The sequence below is a fragment of the Vicia villosa genome, unplaced genomic scaffold (genome assembly GCF_029867415.1).
Source record: "Vicia villosa cultivar HV-30 ecotype Madison, WI unplaced genomic scaffold, Vvil1.0 ctg.000349F_1_1, whole genome shotgun sequence".
NCBI lineage: Eukaryota > Viridiplantae > Streptophyta > Magnoliopsida > Fabales > Fabaceae > Vicia > Vicia villosa.
In genome coordinates, this window is record NW_026705156.1 from 1,102,497 (window position 1) to 1,126,524 (window position 24,028).

At 32.9% G+C, this 24,028-nt stretch overlaps 2 protein-coding genes across 3 annotated transcripts; both read right to left on the reverse strand.

Annotated features, from left to right (window-relative positions):
* Positions 1–3,387: 3,387 nt before the first annotated feature.
* Positions 3,388–9,796, reverse strand: LOC131627145 (regulator of G-protein signaling 1-like). Its single transcript, XM_058897984.1, has 11 exons — positions 9,581–9,796; positions 8,898–9,018; positions 8,721–8,781; positions 8,530–8,614; positions 8,180–8,253; positions 7,474–7,665; positions 5,308–5,396; positions 4,934–5,172; positions 4,410–4,534; positions 3,992–4,113; positions 3,388–3,883 (listed from the first exon to the last, which is right to left on the reverse strand). The coding sequence occupies exons 1-11, from the start codon at positions 9,658–9,660 to the stop codon at positions 3,680–3,682; spliced, it is 1,392 nt and encodes a 463-aa protein (XP_058753967.1). The 5' UTR covers positions 9,661–9,796; the 3' UTR covers positions 3,388–3,679.
* A 1,274-nt stretch (positions 9,797–11,070) lies between these two features.
* LOC131627146 (regulator of G-protein signaling 1-like) lies at positions 11,071–14,727 on the reverse strand. Of its 2 annotated transcripts, XM_058897986.1 has the most exons (7): positions 14,509–14,727; positions 13,826–13,946; positions 13,649–13,709; positions 13,458–13,542; positions 13,108–13,181; positions 12,458–12,593; positions 11,102–12,262 (listed from the first exon to the last, which is right to left on the reverse strand). In XM_058897986.1, the coding sequence occupies exons 1-7, from the start codon at positions 14,586–14,588 to the stop codon at positions 12,238–12,240; spliced, it is 582 nt and encodes a 193-aa protein (XP_058753969.1). In that variant the 5' UTR covers positions 14,589–14,727; the 3' UTR covers positions 11,102–12,237. The 2 variants fall into 2 exon arrangements, with proteins under 2 accessions (XP_058753968.1, XP_058753969.1); XM_058897985.1 differs by having other exon boundaries at positions 11,071–12,593.
* Positions 14,728–24,028: the final 9,301 nt, after the last annotated feature.

Sequence of the window (24,028 nt, forward strand, 5' to 3'; positions counted from 1 at the left end):
AACTTATTTGTTGCTAGCTTTCAAGAGCAATTCTAAACTTATTCTTTTGCATCAGATAAGTAAAACAAATATTTCTACCTAACTCCAAAGAGGGTGAAAATAATTTATCTTTCAAATTGAATGACTATATAATAAAGGTTATGTCACCGAAAGAATGGTTTAGCTCAAATTGGTTAAACAACGAATATAATCATATTCAAACAGGGTGGCTTAAAAGGCTTAGAGTTTTCACAAAGAACTATCTCAATGTGTATTTATCAGACCAATAGACTCAAAATTAGAAATAGGGCAAATTCTAAAAAAAGACTAAAGTATGGAAACTCTCATAAGAAGGAAAAGTAAACAGTGAAAATATTTCGCTCAAACCTTTTAAACTGAGGTATTTGGAGATTGAGTACAAGTAGTTGATTTCTCTTTTTTTCATTAACTTTTAATCTGCAAGGGAACTTCACTATTGGTCTCTTTTGTTTATTATTTTTTTGGTGACTTATTCTTTTTTTTTATGATGACACTAGCAAGGTAGAAAATTAAATATGAAAGAAACAACATAAGCAAACAAGTCTACTAATTTAAAACAAAGAAAAGCACTAATGGGGAGAGCATTGTTGAGAGCTAGCTATTAATCTTCCTTAGATCAAAGTACAAAAAATGGAAATAAATCTAACGAAATCTAAAAACTTAAAATTCAATGAGTTGTCTCCTATGAAGCGCTTATTTAAGGCCCTTAGCTTGACCATTTGATTATCTGTTATGACACGAAAAACACATCATCTTTCTTCTTCCTTTTGTTTGATAGTACTTCCATGAACTTGAGGTATTGATCATGTGGCATTCATATGTTCTTCAGCTTGATAGTAACGAACAAGGCATAAATGATATCTCATACTTTATCTATTTCTTTTCTTCCATCTTCCTTGTTTCTACAATAGCTTTTAGGGAAATTATTTTGTTGAAGATTTTCTTGTTGGATATCTGGATCTAGACAAATTGTTGAATCCAAAACATATTTTTGCTCTTTTCCCAAATATATTTTCCACCTTGACTTCTTCTATTCTTGATTCATTGTTATCTGATGGCATGGATTTTTCTTCTAATTTTTCTTTTTCAACTCCTTCATCAACTACTTATTCATTTTGGACTTCTCCCTCAATTTCATCATCCATAGGACTATTCAATATATTTGCATTAAAACCTCCAATTGATCGAGGTACCACTTGTATATATAACAATCCAATGTGATTTTCCATGTTCCTTATGGATGCTTGAATGTTCTTGTTGGATGCTTCAATGTCATTTTTTATGCTTTAATATCCTTGTTGAATGATTACATGATTGAGTTTATTGCTTACAAATTGCTTTGAGGAAACTTCAAGAATTCGTTCAAAGTCTTTACTAGAAGGAATGACTTTCTTGGTGGTGGATCAAAAGAAAAACACCCTAGTAGCACTAAACTAGATAGAAACTAAATAGAAACATATAAGAGTAGAAATTTTAAAAAAATAAAGATGAAAATAAAATTTACAAATTAAAAATTAAAAACTAAGATTAAAAACAAAAAATAAATATAAAAATAATAAATAAAATTCTAAATGTTTACAACAATAACCTAAAAATTAGAAACTAAAGTAACTAAAAGAAATATTTTAGGAAAACAACAACTAAGTAGCAACAAAAAAAAAATTCACAATTATCCTTAAAAATTTAAAAATCACAAACTACCCACAAAAATTTTCTTGTTGAAATTGTAATTCCCGGTAACAATGTCAAAATCTTGATGACTTCTCGGCAAGTGTACTGATAGTGTCGAAGTAATAATAAAAAGATCGTCTCCACGAGGATTGTAATTTAATAAGAGAATTACGTGTAAATATTAAGTAATTAAACGAGGTTTTTGTTATACGCGGGTTTTGCTCATTAGTCAAACCAGAGAATTTACCAAGACACCTCGCATGAAACACATGCTAGCTCTAATGCGCATTTTGCGCTATGTTCACGGTACAATATATCTTGGATTACATCTATCACCATCCCCATTCATTTCACAACTTATCTCATACACTGGCGCTAATTGAGGTGGATGTCCAGACATCAAATGCTCCACATCTGGCTATTGTGTCTTTCTAGGTGACAACCTTATCCCTTAGACGCTCCACATCTGGCTATTGTGTCTTTCTAGGTGACAACCTTATCCCTTGGTCTTCCAAAAGGCAACTCACACACACACACCCTCTCTCTCGTTCTAGTGTTGAAGTCGAATATATAGGTGTTGCTAATGTTGTGTCAGAGTCGTGTTGGATCCGTAATCTTCTTTTAGGGCTCCATTTTTCTATTCCTCAGGCCACTTTGGTGTATGTGATAATGTTAGTACCATTTATCTCTCTGGTAATCTTGTGCAACATCAGCGTACCAAGCATATTGAGATGAACATTCATTTTGTTCAGGAAAAAGTAGCTTGTGGTCAGACACGTGTTCTTCATGTTCTCACCCGACATTAGATTGCAACCATCTTCACCAAAGGCCTTCATCACATTCTCTTAGATGATTTTTGAATCAGTTTAAACGTCTGTGAACCTCCCCCTTCGACTGCGAAAATATGATAGAATATAATGGTATTGTTATAATTAATCATAATTAATTTATTGTAATTAGAATATTTTATCTCTGTAATTATGTTGTACTTGTATCATAAATAAACAGTTGACCAATGTATATATTCTATTCACATGAATGGAAAAGACAAACATTCAATTATCTTACTACCTCAATTCAAGACATGGTAAACTTTGAATAAAGAGTCAGATTTGATATTAAAGAAAAGCAAGAAACAATTTCGAAGGTTAATTATTTAAACGTATGACCAAGATTCAGTTTTGCGAAAATTTTGTTGATTTTTTAATAAGATTTTCGTTGATTATTGATGGAAAAATATTCAATTTTAATATTTTATAGTAAGTGTACGATGCTTTGAAATTTTGCAGTGCTTTCATAGAAAGTGAGAAGAGGAACAATTTCTATGCAAGGAGGAACAATTTCTATGCAAGTGGTACATAATAACATCTGATACAACAATTTAATCAAATAACTCTTATCTATGGTATACATACTGTGAATCATTTAATTTAATGGTTCATCATAGATAGTAGATGCCACTATTTCTTAATATGTAGTAATATCTAAGTAATTTATAATAAAAAAACCGAAAGAAGTACTAAGTAAAATTTAATGATGTAGAAATGGATGCACGATCCTAACAACAAATACAAGCTAATCCTAACAAAATTAACAGAAGTATCATTGATGATAATTGCTCTACAAACACCTAAACCGTGACGTGATTGAACGCATGTGTAAAAAAGTGTAAAAAAGTTTCACTGTCATGCATATAAATTAATGCAACTATCAAAATTAAAGCCATGTCATTCAGAGGAAGCTGTAAGGTAGCTGCATTCAACAATACAAGTACAACAAGGTCGTTTGTGTATGCTTAAATCTCTAAACCTAAGATGTGGTTAAAGTAACTTGGAAAGTTCAGGGTTCATAAATCAGTGTTAGCAACAAGGCCAAGATGTACATGATCCTAGCCTAACTATACAGTTTCCTTTTTGTCATATATAGAGTAGGTAAAATATATCAGTAATTTAGGTAAATCTGGTTTGGCGAGTCGATAAGCGGTTCCAAATCATGAGTCAGTATCATTGCCACATTCTGAGTTCTTAAGAAGATGATCCTGGTGAAAAGGATCATCTGTACCGTGCACGGAACTCAACCTGGGAGAATAGTTCCACCCTGTCATTTGCTCAAGCTCATAGCCGTTACACCTCATGTCGCATTCCTCCTGGAACTTCAGGAAGAACATTGATGACCAGTAATCTTTTGCCAAGTTCTGGGAAGTGGATGCAATATATAAATTTTAGATGAAAACTATAGTCACAACGAGGCTAATTTTAATCAAAGGAGTCCTATTAAACTGATTAGAATGTAAGGAACTCACCGTTTTCATCAGCTGCACGATCTCATTAAGTGCATTATGAAAGAGATCAGCGCGTGCTAGGTCTGAAGTTGACAAAATTTCCTGTTTGCTTCTGTAAGAGATGTTTATCTCCATAGCTGCACCTATAAAATTACATTTTGTCAAATATTAAACACAGGCACCCTACATTTGGAAGGAAAGCTTGCAAGCACGCGATTTTATTTTTTCTATAAAGTTAGAACTCTCTCGGTATTGAACTCATTCACTGAAAACCCTATCTGTGAGACATGCAATGGCGTTTAAATGAAATAACTGTTTTTATAAGGAGTGAGAGAAATCCAGTATAACAATTTTGGCAATGACAAAAGCAGGATGTCATAGAAGAGAAAACAAGACAAAGGATGAATAAACAAAGCTATCTGTAACAAAAAGTAGCAACCTGCGACTATGTACTTCTCAATAATATGTCGTGCCATATAGATTCTTCTCACGCAGTCATTTTCCGATATCTTACTTAGCTCATGCACTTCATCAAAAAAGTGCACACTCTCCCCAGCCAAGCAACTGTAAAATATATTAAAACATTAATGTTATTCTTTTGCATTAACAAAGACAGGGTCTTTTACTTTTCTTTTCTTTGTTGTTTTCTTCTATTTTGATGAGTAGGTCCAAACATGGTTTTAAATCGCAGGCTGCAACCGCAATTGCGGCCGCAACATTGCTGATGCGGTCGCCTCCGCGAAGGCATCGGGCAGCAATTGTGGTGTGAATTAAAACCACCTATGCGACTGCATTGAGAACCGCATCAGAAAATTTCATCCATATGAAAATTTTAGAACCACAAATCTCAATCTTATCTAAATGTAATGAAAAACCTTAACTTTAAACACTTTTCTTAAATAAGAGAAGCCATAATTGACAAATGTCTGCCTACACACTGGAGTCAACAGCAGGACATTTTACCTGTCGGAAAATGCCATAAAAGACTGCCTGAATTTCTTGTTCATGAGAAGCTTATCCAATGGTTCATTGGGATCTATCCTCGAAATTGGTTCACTTTGTGTTAATACCCCACTATCAGGTATGCCCAAAGCCTGGCCCATTGTGCGAAACTCCCTGGATTCTCTTCTCCTCAAGCTGATTTGCGAGAGCAGTGGTTGTGAACTTGATATTGAAAAGAATGCCAGGACAAGTATGCTAGCCTTTAAACAAAGACAACATAAGATAAAGTAAATAAGAGATTCATAACATAATCAATGGCATTGAATTCATACTTCCAATTAACTAACAATGTGTTATTTCATTGTAATGCAACAAGAAGCAGTAGGAAAGCATACCAAAACTAAAAGAAGAAATCTGGAGGCAACTTGAAGCCATGAGATATTGTCATGAATTTCATTAAGTATGTAAGCAGTAACCCATACAACTGACAAAAAAATTAGAAAAGGTTAAATTATTGAGGCCACCAAGCTGAGACATCCAGAAAATATATGTTAGAATACAATAACAACCAACTATTATCCCACTAACACTAAGTGGGGTCGTCTACATCAAACGATGCCATAATGTTCTATCATGTATCATATCTCTATCCAATTCATAAATCTCTAGATCTTGCGATATATGTTAGAATATATGAAAAAAAATCTTGCAATATCTTGATTGTATCTTGAAATAATTCAGAGTATCTTAGACTATCCTTTAGGCTTAGTTTTCATATTTCTTATATACATCACAATCTGTTTCACTATTTAAATGAGAGTATGAATTTAATAATAGGATAAAAACATCAAGGATCAGGGTTGACTTTTGTTATAACATTCTGATAGAATGAAGTCTGGGCAAAAATCCTAATGAGGAGGTCCTGGTGGGCCTAAATGATGGCAGGAGGCCCAAAGTTTGGAGGGTGTATGAGAAAAAAGAAGAGAGACAGCAGGGGAATATGCTAGGGGACAGCTGGCTAGTTAATTAGAATATTCAGTAATGAGAATTCTGTAAGAACCCTTTTGTGGTAGGAAGGAGAGAGAACTGTTCTCTCTCAACTTAGGAGCCTTAGCTATGGTAGTTGTAATTTGCTTTCTTCATCAAATTCCATCTTGGTCAATAATATTCCATTCATTATTAACCAATAGTCAACTCTGCTTTATCAATTGGGCCGAGCAGTCCTTGTTATGCACCCCAAAATTATTGATCAAGTAACTGCAGTGGAACTTTGTTTGGAGCATATAGAATTGGAATCTGGTTTTAAGTCATTACATGACAATGTGCCCACAAAGATTCGTAAGAAAATTCCCTGTGTTGTTGGCGCAGAAGGAAACACCTCAGCAGTGTGTTGTTGGCGCAGAAGGAAACACCTCAGCAGTGCGTTCTTGGCGCAGAAGGAAACACCTCAGCCCAGTTTAACGGCGACTTCTACGTCACTCGATAGATGCCGCCTCTCTACAGAGAAGATGGAATTGCCTCCTTTCAATGGTGCTGATCCTGTTGCTTGATCACTCATGCAGAGACCTCTTTCGAAGTTCAAGGTATCTCATAGGATGTTCGTATTCAACTCACCAACTTGAGCATGGAAGGTCCAAATATTCATTCGTTTTATTTGCGGAGGGATTCTACCGAGTCTTTGACGTGGGAGGATTTGAAGGACGGGAAGGTGATGATGAGATTTGGGGGAGGGTGTCTGGATAATCCTTTCGAACTGAAAGAGCTCAGGCAAACAAGCTTGGGGAGGAAAACATTGCTGAATTTGAACTTTATCTGTCGCAGGGTACACGATTTCTGGAGCAGCAATTTCTGGGTATTTTATGGGAGGTTTGCGTCACGATATTTGTTCTCGTGCTCGTGCCATCAAACCATGCAACCGGTATCAAGCTATGCAACTAGCAGGTGATGTGGAGTCCAAATTTGTTGTGTTGACTCAACAGGGTCAACTGTATAGGTTGCACCTCAAACCAAGCCAACCCCCAAATTGGGCTAATTCTAACAGGCCATTTTGGGCCCAACGTGATGGGGATTCCACAATTCCTGGAATCAACACAATTATTTATTTTCTTAAAAACCGCGTGCAACTCAAAAGGGACACTTAAAAATATAGAGGGAATAACTGACCTATTTGTAAAATAATTGTCCCAGAATGACTGATCTCTCTCAATTTTCAATAAAACATTAATGGCTTTTATCCAATTGTACTCTCTAATTAATACCACTTGGGATCACTTTCAATTCAATACTATATTTTTCACTTAGAATTTAGGTAGAATTTATGATAAACATGAATACATAAAGATGTTTTAGTAAAAACATCCTTCTCTTTCTTTCATTTATACACTTTACCGAATCTGTATTGGTTTCAGCTTCAGTTTTTTAACATGAATTTTACTCATTCTAGGCTTAATGGTGAATTCAAGAACACTGATATTTGAATTAGTGGTTAGTAGGAAGTTAGGAGCTACAATATTAATAAAAATATAGTGGAGTGTCTTATAGAATCTAGGAAAAAAATGTACCAATGGATACGGATGATACAAGTATTCCTCTCCAAAGGTCTCTGAGTTCATCAAACCTGAACTCTATATGATGAACAGCAGCAGTTACCCCAACCAAAGTCGCAACATATAATGAATGAAGGCAAACAACTGGTATGGTCCACTGAGCCGACATGTGGCAGCGATTGTTAAGAGGCTTCTTTATATGGATAACTAGAGCATGAATTAATAGCATCATTAGAAATAAATACAGGAAAATAGAAAAATAGGCTAGGCAAAGGGAAGATTGTAGCAATAATTTCTAAAAGGAAAATCCTACCAAGTTCCATTCGAGTATTGTATAAGGAATCAAAAGAGGTAACTTTTGCATAGAAAATGATGTATTTAATACTTCAACAAGTGTTTGCCGTGTACTATTTCCAAGACAATTTTCTTTTATGGACTCCTTAAACAATACATAGGGAACTTGTTTGCATTGACCCTTAGAAATTCCACAAGACGCCGAGAGTACTACAGACATATTGCAGAAATATTTTTAAATGTCCAGCAAACATTTGAAAAAAAAAAACAAAAGATTTTACGTAAAAGTAAATAAGAAAATGCAGCTCTAAGGGGGAAAAAGATGAAAGTACTAGGATAAATTTATAGCTACCTTGACCACCAGCAGCAAAGTCTATGTAACACAAACAACAGCACTAAATAACTTAAAGTTGAATCAGATTCTTACCAGCAGCACCAACAATCCAGGGAAATAGAATAAGTGGAATTAAAAAGAATGATCGGATCAGTGGTAAACGCCTCCTGAAATAGCAGTAAAGAAATCTAAATTCAACTCACAATTGACAACGGAAGTAACTCATTTGGCACTCACTAAGCAATGACATAAGTACAAATAAAAAGCTACTAAATAAAATGAGTGGTTATATTTTTACATCGCAAAAAAGGTGCGGGTAGAAATTTTAAGGTTGTGAAGTGCTTAATTTCCATAATAAAATTTTTAACCACTTGGCAAAGTACCACCTAAGGCAGCAACTGAAGCTATAGAGCCTAACAACTCAACATCAGGTTGTCACTTACTTGACAAAGATAAAATATAACTGAAATGCTTGTGTTATGCGGCAGCTCAACAGCAAACCAAATCCTAGTGGACCTTCACCCCAAACTGAAAAAAAAAACATGAAGTATGGTTATGCTAACAACAAGTAACAAACACTCATATGTTCAACTACGAAGCATAAACTATTCAGAAAAGATGGCAAGAAGGTAACCTGCCCACAAATAGCATGACATCCAATGCCTCTTTTCAAATTTCAAGAAACGGTTTGACATCTGCATACAAAAAATATAGATGGCTAAGCATGAAACACAAACAGCGCGATACAACTACTTTTTTTTTTGTCACAGAAAATCAATGATATATACTATATAAAGAACTTTCTTTGTACCATAATTGATAAAAGAAGGTTGAAGCTAGCAACAACTTGAATTACAGGTATCCAAAAACCACTTCCTTTAGTACGAGGAACCTTGTGAACTATGAAGGGAAATATTGACCATACCAGAAGCCTGAAAGATAGAAGCCAACCATTACCAATAAAAAATGCATAAAAAATCCAAACTATATGTCTTTGAAACAAACGATACTTCAACAATAAGGTTAAGGAGCATCAGGAAGAGATTACTTGGACCCGCGTAATTGTTTTGAAGAACTTACTTACATAAATAGGTTATGGCATATATTCATAAGCTGCTTCTCTCAATAGCTTATTATAGTAACCTAATTTTTCAGCTTATAAATATTTTAACTTGGTCCACTTTTCAATTATAGAGAGAGCTTACTCATAAGCTCATAGATGATAAGCACCAATTGAATAAGTGCTTAATTCAGCTGTATATACAACAAACAAGCGCCCCTAAAGGCCAAACTAAAGCACACTAAATTGGAATCACAGAAATCATCAGAGAATAAGCAAATCAGAAAGGTAAAAAAGGGCATAGTGAGAAACTAATTTGCAAAGGAAAGTGGTTGATTAACGAGATTGAGAACTCAAGATTGATAGAGGCATTTGAACAAACAGGTGGCGAATTGGCAGAGAAACAGATTGGGTAGAAAAAGAAAGAAACTTACAGAATTAAGGAGGCAACGGAAACGACAACGGCTGCATAGTCAGTGGGACAGCCTCCTTGGACGGCACAGTGATTCGCCATTCAGTTATCATCTGAGGTACAGTTTGCATTGAATCCAAGCTGACAATGTTGTTCTCTTTGTTTTCCTAGTCAACACCATTTCCACGTGATGTTTGTTTCACACTTTGATTTACTATTACTTTTTTTTCTCTATTTCTTAATATTTTTAATCGTTAGTTCTTGTTCTAAATGTTTTATGGGTTACTTAAAAGTGTTTTTACTCATTTATTTTTTTTAGATTCCCTAATTTAAAAATAAAAAAAATTTGTCTTAGATTCTCATCATAATATTTGACAACACAAAATTTATGACATCGTATACTTTATTGATATTTTTTTAACTTTTAATTTTTAAAAAGACGATTTTGATCTCTTGTTTTTATAAATTGTGTCATGTTTATTCTTTTTCTTAATTCTATTATTCAAAGTCAAATTAAATTATCACATACGGTTAATGTGAAAATAAAATTATAAATTATGTTGAATTGAAACGGAGTCATGTTTAGATTAGAATCAAAATGACAAACATTTGAAAAGAAATGTGAAGAAGATGGTGGCGCAAGCTTAGTGAAGATACAAACACAAGTTTTTGGATTCAAATGCAGGTTTTTAAAGCGCATGCGCAGGATTTCAGGACCAGTCACAAATTTCTAGCCCCTTTCTCATTTAGGGTTTAACTAAATGTATGGTCATTTCAAAGTTTTTTCTTTTTTTTGCATATCTCTAATTTCTAGTATAAAATTTAAGTTTTCTACGTACCTCTATTTATAGTTTAAAAAAGTTAAAATAAACCGGCCCATAAGCCTTAGGGATTTTGTTAATCTTTATGAAGAAGATTTGATTTCTAAACTCTATGAAGAAGTAGTGAAAGGTTATGAAACAAGGGTGCATAAAAATAGAGTCCATGATGATCAGGTGTAAAATGGTAAATTGAATAATGGTGGAATGGACAATGATGATGAGGTTAAGGTAGGTGTGATGAATAATAGTAACATGGATGGTTATGAAAGTGAGGATGATAGTGATAATGTGAATTTTAACTATGACAATGCATTGGATATAGTTGATAATGATGATTTTATGGAAGAGGAAATGAATAATTTGTTAGACTAGATCATGGTTCACATGGTACTAGCAAAAAAACAGAAGCACAAGGGGAAACACCCAGTTTTCAAGTTGCGCAAAAATATGGCAAATTATAAATGGGAGTTAGGAACTTTTTTTACTACGAAATGTGATGAGCAGTATCTCTGTTGGTAATCTTCTCATACTCAGCGTGTGAGATAGCATTCAACAGTATAGTCCTTGATTTGTGATGATTCTTGAATTCTTTCTTTTGGTCATCACTCACAACTTGTCTTGTAATCTTGACTCCACAAGCATTTACAAGATGTCTGTAACCATCCAACACTAAGTCCCATAGATCACCATCTTGACATAGTAAATAACTTTCAAGTCTATCTTTCCAATACTCAAAATTTTCTCCATCAAAGACTGGTGGTCTATTGTAACCATTGAAGCTACTGCTTCCATTGTTACCATTGTTGTTTTGCTCAGGAGTAGGAGTTGGAATTGTATCAACCATTTTGTGTTTTTCTCCCTGAATCTTTTGTCTAACACGGTTAAGTGCTTGCACTTAGAACCGGCGCTCTGATGCTAATTGAAGGATAGAAAAACACTTAGAAAGGGGGGATTGAATAAGTGTAACTCAAAAACTTGGAAGATAAAAATAATCAACACAATGATTTTTATCCTGGTTCGTTGTTAACCAAACTACTCCAGTCCACCCCTTTAGAGTGATTTACCTCAACTGAGGATTTAATCCACTAATCCAACTGATTACAATGGTTTTCCACTTAGATACCCTCTAAGTCTTCTAGAGTCTACATATCACAACTTGATCACTCTAGGAATTCCTTTTACAATCAATGTAAAAATAAATGTTTACAAGAGTATAAATTTCTTCTAATAAAGCTGTAATCACAAAGTGATATTTCTCTTAAGTTCTAGTTCTTAACACTCACTAGGATATTACAAAGTTCTGAGGTTGAAGATGAAGTTCTTTTTGCTTTTCAGTTTGACAGCGTTTTGGTATGTTTGTGCAAAGTGTTGTATGCTGCTTCTGAATGGAACTACTATATATAGGCGTTGAGAGGAAATGACCGTTGGGAGCATTTAATGCTTTGCGTGAATAGTACAACGCTGCATTTAATGTTTCACACTTTTGTCAACTACCTCGAGCCATGCTTTTGCTGCTTTTACTGACTTTGCCTTTTGTAGCTTCTAACGTTCCTTTTATCAGTCAGAGAATTAACGTTATAGCCTTTCATCTTGTACTTTCTTCTGGACTCAGATTTTGTAGATAACAACCTTTGAATATCAGAGTCTTCAACTTTGGTGTAGAGCAACTACTGTCTTCAGACTTTGAAGTGCTTTGAGCGTGATACCATCAGAGTTTCAGAGCTTGTACTTCTGCTACCATCTTCTGTTGCTTTCCAGTTCATGTTCTGATTCTGCAGGACCATCTTCTGATGTCTTACCAGGCCATGTTCTGATGAAGCCATCCAGAACTTCTGGGTCAGTGCTTCTGAACGCCGATTTATGCATACTCTTTTATACTTTTCCTGTAATGGAAAACGTAAAGGATTAGAGTACCACATTGTCTTATACAAAATTCATATTTAATGTTATCATCAAAACTAAGAATATTGATCAGAACATTTCTTGTTCTAACAAAAACTCGCATGGTGAATCAAGGAGCAATAGAGGATACGGATGATACAAGTATTCCTCTCCAAAGGTCTCTGAGTTCATCAAACCTGAACTCTATATGATGAACAGCAGCAGTTACCCCAACCAAAGTCGCAACATATAATGAATGAAGGCAAACAACTGGTATGGTCCACTGAGCCGACATGTGGCAGCGATTGTTAAGAGGCTTCTTTATATGGATAACTAGAGCATGAATTAATAGCATCATTAGAAATAAATACAGGAAAATAGAAAAATAGGCTAGGCAAAGGGAAGATTGTAGCAATAATTTCTAAAAGGAAAATCCTACCAAGTTCCATTCGAGTATTGTATAAGGAATCAAAAGAGGTAACTTTTGCATAGAAAATGATGTATTTAATACTTCAACAAGTGTTTGCCGTGTACTATTTCCAAGACAATTTTCTTTTATGGACTCCTTAAACAATACATAGGGAACTTGTTTGCATTGACCCTTAGAAATTCCACAAGACGCCGAGAGTACTACAGACATATTGCAGAAATATTTTTAAATGTCCAGCAAACATTTGAAAAAAAAAAACAAAAGATTTTACGTAAAAGTAAATAAGAAAATGCAGCTCTAAGGGGGAAAAAGATGAAAGTACTAGGATAAATTTATAGCTACCTTGACCACCAGCAGCAAAGTCTATGTAACACAAACAACAGCACTAAATAACTTAAAGTTGAATCAGATTCTTACCAGCAGCACCAACAATCCAGGGAAATAGAATAAGTGGAATTAAAAAGAATGATCGGATCAGTGGTAAACGCCTCCTGAAATAGCAGTAAAGAAATCTAAATTCAACTCACAATTGACAACGGAAGTAACTCATTTGGCACTCACTAAGCAATGACATAAGTACAAATAAAAAGCTACTAAATAAAATGAGTGGTTATATTTTTACATCGCAAAAAAGGTGCGGGTAGAAATTTTAAGGTTGTGAAGTGCTTAATTTCCATAATAAAATTTTTAACCACTTGGCAAAGTACCACCTAAGGCAGCAACTGAAGCTATAGAGCCTAACAACTCAACATCAGGTTGTCACTTACTTGACAAAGATAAAATATAACTGAAATGCTTGTGTTATGCGGCAGCTCAACAGCAAACCAAATCCTAGTGGACCTTCACCCCAAACTGAAAAAAAAAACATGAAGTATGGTTATGCTAACAACAAGTAACAAACACTCATATGTTCAACTACGAAGCATAAACTATTCAGAAAAGATGGCAAGAAGGTAACCTGCCCACAAATAGCATGACATCCAATGCCTCTTTTCAAATTTCAAGAAACGGTTTGACATCTGCATACAAAAAATATAGATGGCTAAGCATGAAACACAAACAGCGCGATACAACTACTTTTTTTTTTGTCACAGAAAATCAATGATATATACTATATAAAGAACTTTCTTTGTACCATAATTGATAAAAGAAGGTTGAAGCTAGCAACAACTTGAATTACAGGTATCCAAAAACCACTTCCTTTAGTACGAGGAACCTTGTGAACTATGAAGGGAAATATTGACCATACCAGAAGCCTGAAAGATAGAAGCCAACCATTACCAATAAAAAATGCATAAAAAATCCAAACTATATGTCTTTGAAACAAACGATACTTCAACAATAAGGTTAAGGAGCATCAGGAAGAGATTACTTGGACCCGCGTAATTGTTTTGAAGAACTTACTTACATAAATAGGTTATGGCATATATTCATAAGCTGCTTCTCTCAATAGCTTATTATAGTAACCTAATTTTTCAGCTTATAAATATTTTAACTTGGTCCACTTTTCAATTATAGAGAGAGCTTACTCATAAGCTCATAGATGATAAGCACCAATTGAATAAGTGCTTAATTCAGCTGTATATACAACAAACAAGCGCCCCTAAAGGCCAAACTAAAGCACACTAAATTGGAATCACAGAAATCATCAGAGAATAAGCAAATCAGAAAGGTAAAAAAGGGCATAGTGAGAAACTAATTTGCAAAGGAAAGTGGTTGATTAACGAGATTGAGAACTCAAGATTGATAGAGGCATTTGAACAAACAGGTGGCGAATTGGCAGAGAAACAGATTGGGTAGAAAAAGAAAGAAACTTACAGAATTAAGGAGGCAACGGAAACGACAACGGCTGCATAGTCAGTGGGACAGCCTCCTTGGACGGCACAGTGATTCGCCATTCAGTTATCATCTGAGGTACAGTTTGCATTGAATCCAAGCTGACAATGTTGTTCTCTTTGTTTTCCTAGTCAACACCATTTCCACGTGATGTTTGTTTCACACTTTGATTTACTATTACTTTTTTTTCTCTATTTCTTAATATTTTTAATCGTTAGTTCTTGTTCTAAATGTTTTATGGGTTACTTAAAAGTGTTTTTACTCATTTATTTTTTTTAGATTCCCTAATTTAAAAATAAAAAAAATTTGTCTTAGATTCTCATCATAATATTTGACAACACAAAATTTATGACATCGTATACTTTATTGATATTTTTTTAACTTTTAATTTTTAAAAAGACGATTTTGATCTCTTGTTTTTATAAATTGTGTCATGTTTATTCTTTTTCTTAATTCTATTATTCAAAGTCAAATTAAATTATCACATACGGTTAATGTGAAAATAAAATTATAAATTATGTTGAATTGAAACGGAGTCATGTTTAGATTAGAATCAAAATGACAAACATTTGAAAAGAAATGTGAAGAAGATGGTGGCGCAAGCTTAGTGAAGATACAAACACAAGTTTTTGGATTCAAATGCAGGTTTTTAAAGCGCATGCGCAGGATTTCAGGACCAGTCACAAATTTCTAGCCCCTTTCTCATTTAGGGTTTAACTAAATGTATGGTCATTTCAAAGTTTTTTCTTTTTTTTGCATATCTCTAATTTCTAGTATAAAATTTAAGTTTTCTACGTACCTCTATTTATAGTTTAAAAAAGTTAAAATAAACCGGCCCATAAGCCTTAGGGATTTTGTTAATCTTTATGAAGAAGATTTGATTTCTAAACTCTATGAAGAAGTAGTGAAAGGTTATGAAACAAGGGTGCATAAAAATAGAGTCCATGATGATCAGGTGTAAAATGGTAAATTGAATAATGGTGGAATGGACAATGATGATGAGGTTAAGGTAGGTGTGATGAATAATAGTAACATGGATGGTTATGAAAGTGAGGATGATAGTGATAATGTGAATTTTAACTATGACAATGCATTGGATATAGTTGATAATGATGATTTTATGGAAGAGGAAATGAATAATTTGTTAGACTAGATCATGGTTCACATGGTACTAGCAAAAAAACAGAAGCACAAGGGGAAACACCCAGTTTTCAAGTTGCGCAAAAATATGGCAAATTATAAATGGGAGTTAGGAACTTTTTTTACTACGAAATGTGATGAGCAGTATCTCTGTTGGTAATCTTCTCATACTCAGCGTGTGAGATAGCATTCAACAGTATAGTCCTTGATTTGTGATGATTCTTGAATTCTTTCTTTTGGTCATCACTCACAACTTGTCTTGTAATCTTGACTCCACAAGCATTTACAAGATGTCTGTAACCATCCAACACTAAGTCCCATAGATCACCATCTTGACATAGTAAATAACTTTCAAGTCTATCTTTCCAATACTCAAAATTTTCTCCATCAAAGACTGGTGGTCTATTGTAACCATTGAAGCTACTGCTTCCATTGTTACCATTGTTGTTTTGCTCAGGAGTAGGAGTTGGAATTGTATCAACCATTTTGTGTTTTTCTCCCTGAATCTTTTGTCTAACACGGTTAAGTGCTTGCACTTAGAACCGGCGCTCTGATGCCAATTGAAGGATAGAAAAACACTTAGAAAGGGGGGATTGAATAAGTGTAACTCAAAAACTTGGAAGATAAAAATAATCAACACAATGATTTTTATCCTGGTTCGTTGTTAACCAAACTACTCCAGTCCACCCCTTTAGAGTGATTTACCTCAACTGAGGATTTAATCCACTAATCCAACTGATTACAATGGTTTTCCACTTAGATACCCTCTAAGTCTTCTAGAGTCTACATATCACAACTTGATCACTCTAGGAATTCCTTTTACAATCAATGTAAAAATAAATGTTTACAAGAGTATAAATTTCTTCTAATAAAGCTGTAATCACAAAGTGATATTTCTCTTAAGTTCTAGTTCTTAACACTCACTAGGATATTACAAAGTTCTGAGGTTGAAGATGAAGTTCTTTTTGCTTTTCAGTTTGACAGCGTTTTGGTATGTTTGTGCAAAGTGTTGTGTGCTGCTTCTGAATGGAACTACTATATATAGGCGTTGAGAGGAAATGACCGTTGGGAGCATTTAATGCTTTGCGTGAATAGTACAACGCTGCATTTAATGTTTCACACTTTTGTCAACTACCTCGAGCCATGCTTTTGCTGCTTTTACTGACTTTGCCTTTTGTAGCTTCTAACGTTCCTTTTATCAGTCAGAGAATTAACGTTATAGCCTTTCATCTTGTACTTTCTTCTGGACTCAGATTTTGTAGATAACAACCTTTGAATATCAGAGTCTTCAACTTTGGTGTAGAGCAACTACTGTCTTCAGACTTTGAAGTGCTTTGAGCGTGATACCATCAGAGTTTCAGAGCTTGTACTTCTGCTACCATCTTCTGATGCTTTTCAGTTCATGTTCTGATTCTGCAGGACCATCTTCTGATGTCTTACCAGGCCATGTTCTGATGAAGCCATCCAGAACTTCTGGGTCAGTGCTTCTGAACGCCGATTTATGCATACTCTTTTATACTTTTCCTGTAATGGAAAACGTAAAGGATTAGAGTACCACATTGTCTTATACAAAATTCATATTTAATGTTATCATCAAAACTAAGAATATTGATCAGAACATTTATTGATCAGAATATTTGGGAGATATTTGATTAAATTCGTAAAGGGAGTAACCCTTGTGAAAACGGTTTAGTACAAACATTGTTTATGTTTAAGGAGTCATTTTGTCTAAACTGTTACAAGTTTTACAGCTTATATTTTGTCTTATAAGTTGTGGTTTGCTTTTGATTAATAGTGCGGTAACCCTTGTGAAAAAGATTTAGTACAAACATTGTTTTTGTTTTAGAAGTCATTTTTTCTAAACTGTTACTAGATTTACAACATATATTTTGTATTATAAGTTATGTTATGCTTTTGAGTAATAATGCAATGGAGAGTAATCCTTGTGAAAAAGGTTTACTACAAACATCTTTTTGTTTTAGGAGTCATTTTTTCTTTACTGTTACTAATTTTACAACTTATATTTTATATTATAAGTTGTGGTTTGTTTTTGATTAATAGTGCAATAGGGAGTAACCCTTGTGAAAAAGGTTTAGTACAAACATTGTTTTTGTTTTAGGAGTCATTTTTCTTAAAAATTACTAGGATTACGACTTATATTTTGTATTATAAGTTGTGTTTTGCTTCTAATTAATAGTGATATGCAACAACCACTTTAGAGATAGTTATATTTGTTGAAACAAAATCTCATTTACTATTGTAATACAATCTGCTCAGCTTCTTGGCTAAAATGAGTTTGGAAAATCTATGTTTAATTATGAATGTCATTTCTAAAAGAGAATCTAAGGCCAACTTATATCATCTGCAAGTCTGCCAATGAAAACCAAACAAACTAATAGAAAAAATATATTTTCATTTTAAATATATTTTGGTGAATTTTTTTTTTTTTAAAACTTATATAATAAGATGATTTATATTTATTCGAATAAAGGAGAGGGACCAATTGATCTTTGATGGATGGAGAAGAAGGGGTTTTTTGAACTTCATTGAAGATCAAGGTAACAATAACTCATGCTATTGAAACTATGTTTCTTATCAAGAATAGAGTCCAGGAGAGGACTGTTCTGTCTAAACAGAACGTCTAAAATCATCTCATATCCAATGTCAAACAAGATTTTTATGGGGAGAGTATACCAAAAGTTCTAAGATTTTTGAAGAGATTTTGTTCCTTACTGCAAAGTGCATGTCCGTATGTGGAAAAGTAATACCCTACGGTTACATTCGCGAGGTACCGATCTTTTATTTTGATTTTTGTTAAATATTTTATTTTAAGGTTACGACATTGCGGCTGTGGAGGCTAACAATGGGTCAATTTTGTTCTTAACTTACCTTGTTTTCAACTCTTCAAACTTATAGCATTGTTGGCAGATGTCTCAGGTTATCTTTTTTTGGTTGTAGGTTAAGTTGAAAGTGCAGAAATTCAAGCTTATTCCCCAACATCAAATAGAAAGCTTAAGAAAGGTGACCTATTTGAACTATAATTTTATATATTTTTTTCTTTTTCAAAAAATAAACTATTTGTAAATATTTTTTAAATCATTGCAGAACTTTGTTTACATGGGACCTAAAATAAAACGGAAAATGTATAGAGCTTCAAACACTTTGTTGTTATTGTACAACATGAAAGGAAGTTCATTTGAAATAGGTGGCTGCCGTATTGGCTCATTCTAAAATCGCATAGTGAATCATGAAGCAATAAAGGTTATGGAAAAGGGAGCAGAAATCTCATATTTGAAGATATTTGATTAATTTCGCATGGGGAGTAACCCTTGTGAAAACAGTTTAGTACAAACATTGTTTACGTTTTAGGATTTAGGAGTCATTTTTTCTAAAGTATTACAAGTTTACAAGTTTTTTCTAAAAATTGTCTTATAAGTTGTGATTGGCTTTTGATTAATAGTACAATGGGGAGTAACCTTTTTGAAAAAGGTTTAGCACAAATATTGTTTTTATTTTAGGAGTCACTCTCTAAACTGTTACTAGTTTTACAGCATATGTTTTATATTATAAGTTGTGTTTTACTTTTGATTAATAGTTCAATGGAGAGTAACCCTTCTGAAAAAGGTTTAGTATAAACTTTGTTTTTCTATGAGTCATTTTTTTCTAAACTCTTACTAATTATTATATTATGTGTTATAAGTTGTGGTTTGCGTTTAGTTAATAGTGCAATGGGAGTAAACCTTGTGAAAAAGGTTTAGTACAAATGTTTTTTTTAAAAGTCATTTTTTCTTAATTGTTACTAGTTTTACGGCTTATATTTTGTATAATAAGTTGTGTTTTACTTTTAATTAATAGTGGAATAAAACAACCACTTTAGTGATACTTGTATTGTTGAAAAAAAAATCTCATTTACTATTGTAGTACAATTTGCCTAGCTTCTTGGCTAAAATGAATTTGGCAAATCTATGTTCAATTTTTAAAGTCATTTCTTAAAGAGAATCTGAAGCCAACTGATATCATCTGCAAGTCTGGAAATCAAAACCAAACAAACTATTAGACAAAATATATTTTTATTTTAAATATATTTTGGTGAAAAATATAAATTTTTAAACTTATATATTAAGATGATTTATACTTGTTCAGAATAATGGAGAGGGATTAGTTGATCTTTGATGGATGCAGAAGAAGGGGTTTCTTGAACCCATTGAAGATCAAGGTAATGGTAACTCGTGCTTTGCCTTTGCCTGTTATTGTGTTGTTGAAACTATGTTTCATATAAAGAATAGAGGCCAAGAGAGGATTGTTCTATCTAAACAGGACATGTAAAATAATCTCATATCCAATGTCAAACAAGATATTTATGGAGAGAGTATACCAAAAACTCTCCGATTTCTGAAGAGGCTTTGTTGAATACTACAAAGTACATGTATGTATGTGGAAAAGTACAGACCCTACAACTTCATTCGCAGGGTACCGATATTTTATTTTAACTTTTGTTAAGTATTTTATTTTTTGGTTACAACGATACCGTTTCGAAGGCTTTCCAATGGTCAATTTGGTTCTTAACTTATCTTGTTTTCAACTCTTCAAACTTCTAGTATTGTTGGTAGATGTGATAAGTTATTTTATGTTGTTGTGATTGTAGGTTAAATTGAAAGTGCAAGAATTCAAGTTTATTCCCCGACATCATAAAGAAAGGTTTTTGACCATGCAAGATCCATTAATTGGTGAGATTAAGTGGACTAATGAATTGGAATGCTTAAAAAGGTGTACTATTTGAACTTTAATTCTATATATTTTTCTTGTTCAAAAAATAAACTATTTGTAAATATTTTTTAAATCGGTGCAGGACTTTGTTTACAAGGGTCCTAAAATAGAATGGAAAATGTATAGAGCTTCAAGGCACTTTGTTGTTATTGTACAACATGGAATGAAGTTTATTCAAAACTCGCATGGTGAATCAAGGAGCAATAGCGGTTATGAAAAAGTGAACAAAAATCCCATATTTGGGAGATATTTGATTAAATTCGTATAGGGAGTAACCCTTGTAAAAACGGTTTAGTACAAACATTGTTTATGTTTAAGGAGTCATTTTGTCTAAACTGTTACAAGTTTTACAGCTTATATTTTGTCTTATAAGTTGTGGTTTGCTTTTGATTAATAGTGCAGTAACCCTTGTGAAAAAGATTTAGTACAAACACTGTTTTTGTTTTTGAAGTCATTTTTTCTAAACTGTTACTAGATTTACAACATATATTTTGTATTATAAGTTATGTTATGCTTTTGAGTAATAATGCAATGGAGAGTAATCCTTGTGAAAAAGGTTTACTACAAACATCTTTTTGTTTTAGGAGTCATTTTTTCTTTACTGTTACTAATTTTACAACTTATATTTTATATTATAAGTTGTGGTTTGTTTTTGATTAATAGTGCAATAGGGAGTAACCCTTGTGAAAAAGGTTTAGTACAAACATTGTTTTTGTTTTAGGAGTCATTTTTCTAAAAAATTACTAGGTTTACGACTTATATTTTGTATTATAAGTTGTGTTTTGCTTCTAATTAATAGTGCAATGCAACAACCACTTTAGTGATAGTTATATTTGTTGAAACAAAATCTCATTTACTATTGTAATACAATCTGCTCAGCTTCTTGGCTAAAATGAGTTTGGAAAATCTATGTTTAATTATGAATGTCATTTCTAAAAGAGAATCTAATGCCAACTTATATCATCTGCAAGTCTGGCAATGAAAACCAAACAAACTAATAGAAAAAATATATTTTCATTTTAAATATATTTTGGTGAAAAAAAATATTTTTTAAACTTATATAATAAGATGATTTATATTTATTCGAATAAAGGAGAGGGACCAATTGATCATTGATGGATGGAGAAGAAGGGGTTTTTTGAAATTCATTGAAGATCAAGGTAACAATAACTCATGCCATTGAAACTATGTTTCTTATCAAGAATAGAGTCCAGGAGAGGACTGTTCTGTCTAAACAGAACGTCTAAAATCATCTCATATCCAATGTCAAACAAGATTTTTATGGGGAGAGTATACCAAAAGTTCTAAGATTTTTGAAGAGATTTTGTTCCTTACTGCAAAGTGCATGTCCGTATGTGGAAAAGTAATACCCTACGGTTACATTCGCGAGGTACCGATCTTTTATTTTGATTTTTGTTAAATATTTTATTTTTAGGTTACGACATTGCGGCTGTGGAGGCTAACAATGGGTCAATTTTGTTCTTAACTTACCTTGTTTTCAACTCTTCAAACTTATAGCATTGTTGGCAGATGTCTCAGGTTATCTTTTTTTGGTTGTAGGTTAAGTTGAAAGTGCAGAAATTCAAGCTTATTCCCCAACATCAAATAGAAAGGTTTTTGACCATGCAAGATCCAATAATTGGTGAGATTAAGTGGGCTGATGAATTGGATAGCTTAAGAAAGGTGACCTATTTGAACTATAATTTTATATATTTTTTTCTTTTTCAAAAAATAAACTATTTGTAAATATTTTTTAAATCATTGCAGAACTTTGTTTACATGGGACCTAAAATAAAACGGAAAATGTATAGAGCTTCAAACACTTTGTTGTTATTGTACAACATGGAAGGAAGTTCATTTGAAATAGGTGGCTGCCGTATTGGCTCATTCTAAAATCGCATAGTGAATCATGAAGCAATAAAGGTTATGGAAAAGGGAGCAGAAATCTCATATTTGAAGATATTTGATTAATTTCGCATGGGGAGTAACCCTTGTGAAAACAGTTTAGTACAAACATTGTTTACGTTTTAGGATTTAGGAGTCATTTTTTCTAAAGTATTACAAGTTTACAAGTTTTTTCTAAAAATTGACTTATAAGTTGTGATTGGATTTTGATTAATAGTACAATGGGGAGTAAACTTTTTGAAAAAGGTTTAGCACAAATATTGTTTTTATTTTAGGAGTCACTCTCTAAACTGTTACTAGTTTTACAGCATATATTTTATATTATAAGTTGTGTTTTACTTTTGATTAATAGTTCAATGGAGAGTAACCTTTGTGAAAAAGGTTTAGTATAAACTTTGTTTTTCTATGAGTCATTTTTTTCTAAACTGTTACTAATTATTATATTATGTGTTATAAGTTGTGGTTTGCGTTTAGTTAGTAGTGCAATGGGAGTAAACCTTGTGAAAAAGGTTTAGTACAAATGTTTTTTTAAGAGTCATTTTTTCTTAATTGTTATTAGTTTTACGGCTTTAATTTTGTATAATAAGTTGTGTTTTACTTTTAATTAATAGTGGAATAAAACAACCACTTTAGTGATACTTGTATTGTTGAAAAAAAAATCTCATTTACTATTGTAGTACAATTTGCCTAGCTTCTTGGCTAAAATGAATTTGGCAAATCTATGTTCAATTTTTAAAGTCATTTCTTAAAGAGAATCTGAAGCCAATTGATATCATCTGCAAGTCGTGAAATCAAAACCAAACAAACTATTAGACAAAATATATTTTTATTTTAAATATATTTTGGTGAAAAATATAAATTTTTAAACTTATATATTAAGATGATTTATACTTTTTCAGAATAATGGAGAGGGATTAGTTGATCTTTGATGGATGGAGAAGAAGGGGTTTCTTGAACCCATTGAAGATCAAGGTAATGGTAACTCGTGCTTTGCCTTTGCCTGTTATTGTGTTGTTGAAACTATGTTTCATATAAAGAATAGAGGCCAAGAGAGGATTGTTCTATCTAAACAGGACATGTAAAATAATCTCATATCCAATGTCAAACAAGATTTTTATGGAGTGAGTATACCAAAAACTCTCCGATTTCTGAAGAGGCTTTGTTGAATACTACAAAGTACATGTATGTATGTGGAAAAGTACAGACCCTACAACTTCATTCGCAGGGTACCGATATTTTATATTAACTTTTGTTAAGTATTTTATTTTTTGGTTACAACGATACCGTTTCGAAGGCTTTCCAATGGTCAATTTGGTTCTTAACTTATCTTGTTTTCAACTCTTCAAACTTCTAGTATTGTTGGTAGATGTGATAAGTTATTTTATGTTGTTGTGATTGTAGGTTAAATTGAAAGTGCAAAAATTCAAGTTTATTCCCCGACATCATAAAGAAAGGTTTTTGACCATGCAAGATCCATTAATTGGTGAGATTAAGTGGACTGATGAATTGGATCGCTTAAAAAGGTGTACTATTTGAACTTTAATTCTATATATTTTTCTTGTTCAAAAAATAAACTATTTGTAAATATTTTTTAAATCGTTGCAGGACTTTGTTTACAAGGGTCCTAAAATAGAATGGAAAATGTATAGAGCTTCAAGGCACTTTGTTGTTATTGTACGACATGGAATGA

Bases quoted from the DNA above. Each gene is read 5' to 3' on its own strand.
- LOC131627145 (XM_058897984.1), bottom strand. From the start codon at position 9,660: ATGGCGAATCACTGTGCCGTCCAAGGAGGCTGTCCCACTGACTATGCA. The intron at 9,019-9,580 runs GTAAGTTTCTTT...TCTATCTTTCAG, and splicing joins TCCGTTGCCTCCTTAATTCT to GCTTCTGGTATGGTCAATAT. The intron at 7,666-8,179 runs GTAAGAATCTGA...TTCATGCTCTAG, and splicing joins CTGGATTGTTGGTGCTGCTG to TTATCCATATAAAGAAGCCT.
- LOC131627146 (XM_058897985.1), bottom strand. From the start codon at position 14,588: ATGGCGAATCACTGTGCCGTCCAAGGAGGCTGTCCCACTGACTATGCA. The intron at 13,710-13,825 runs GTACAAAGAAAG...TTTTGTATGCAG, and splicing joins ACCTTCTTTTATCAATTATG to ATGTCAAACCGTTTCTTGAA. The intron at 12,594-13,107 runs GTAAGAATCTGA...TTCATGCTCTAG, and splicing joins CTGGATTGTTGGTGCTGCTG to TTATCCATATAAAGAAGCCT.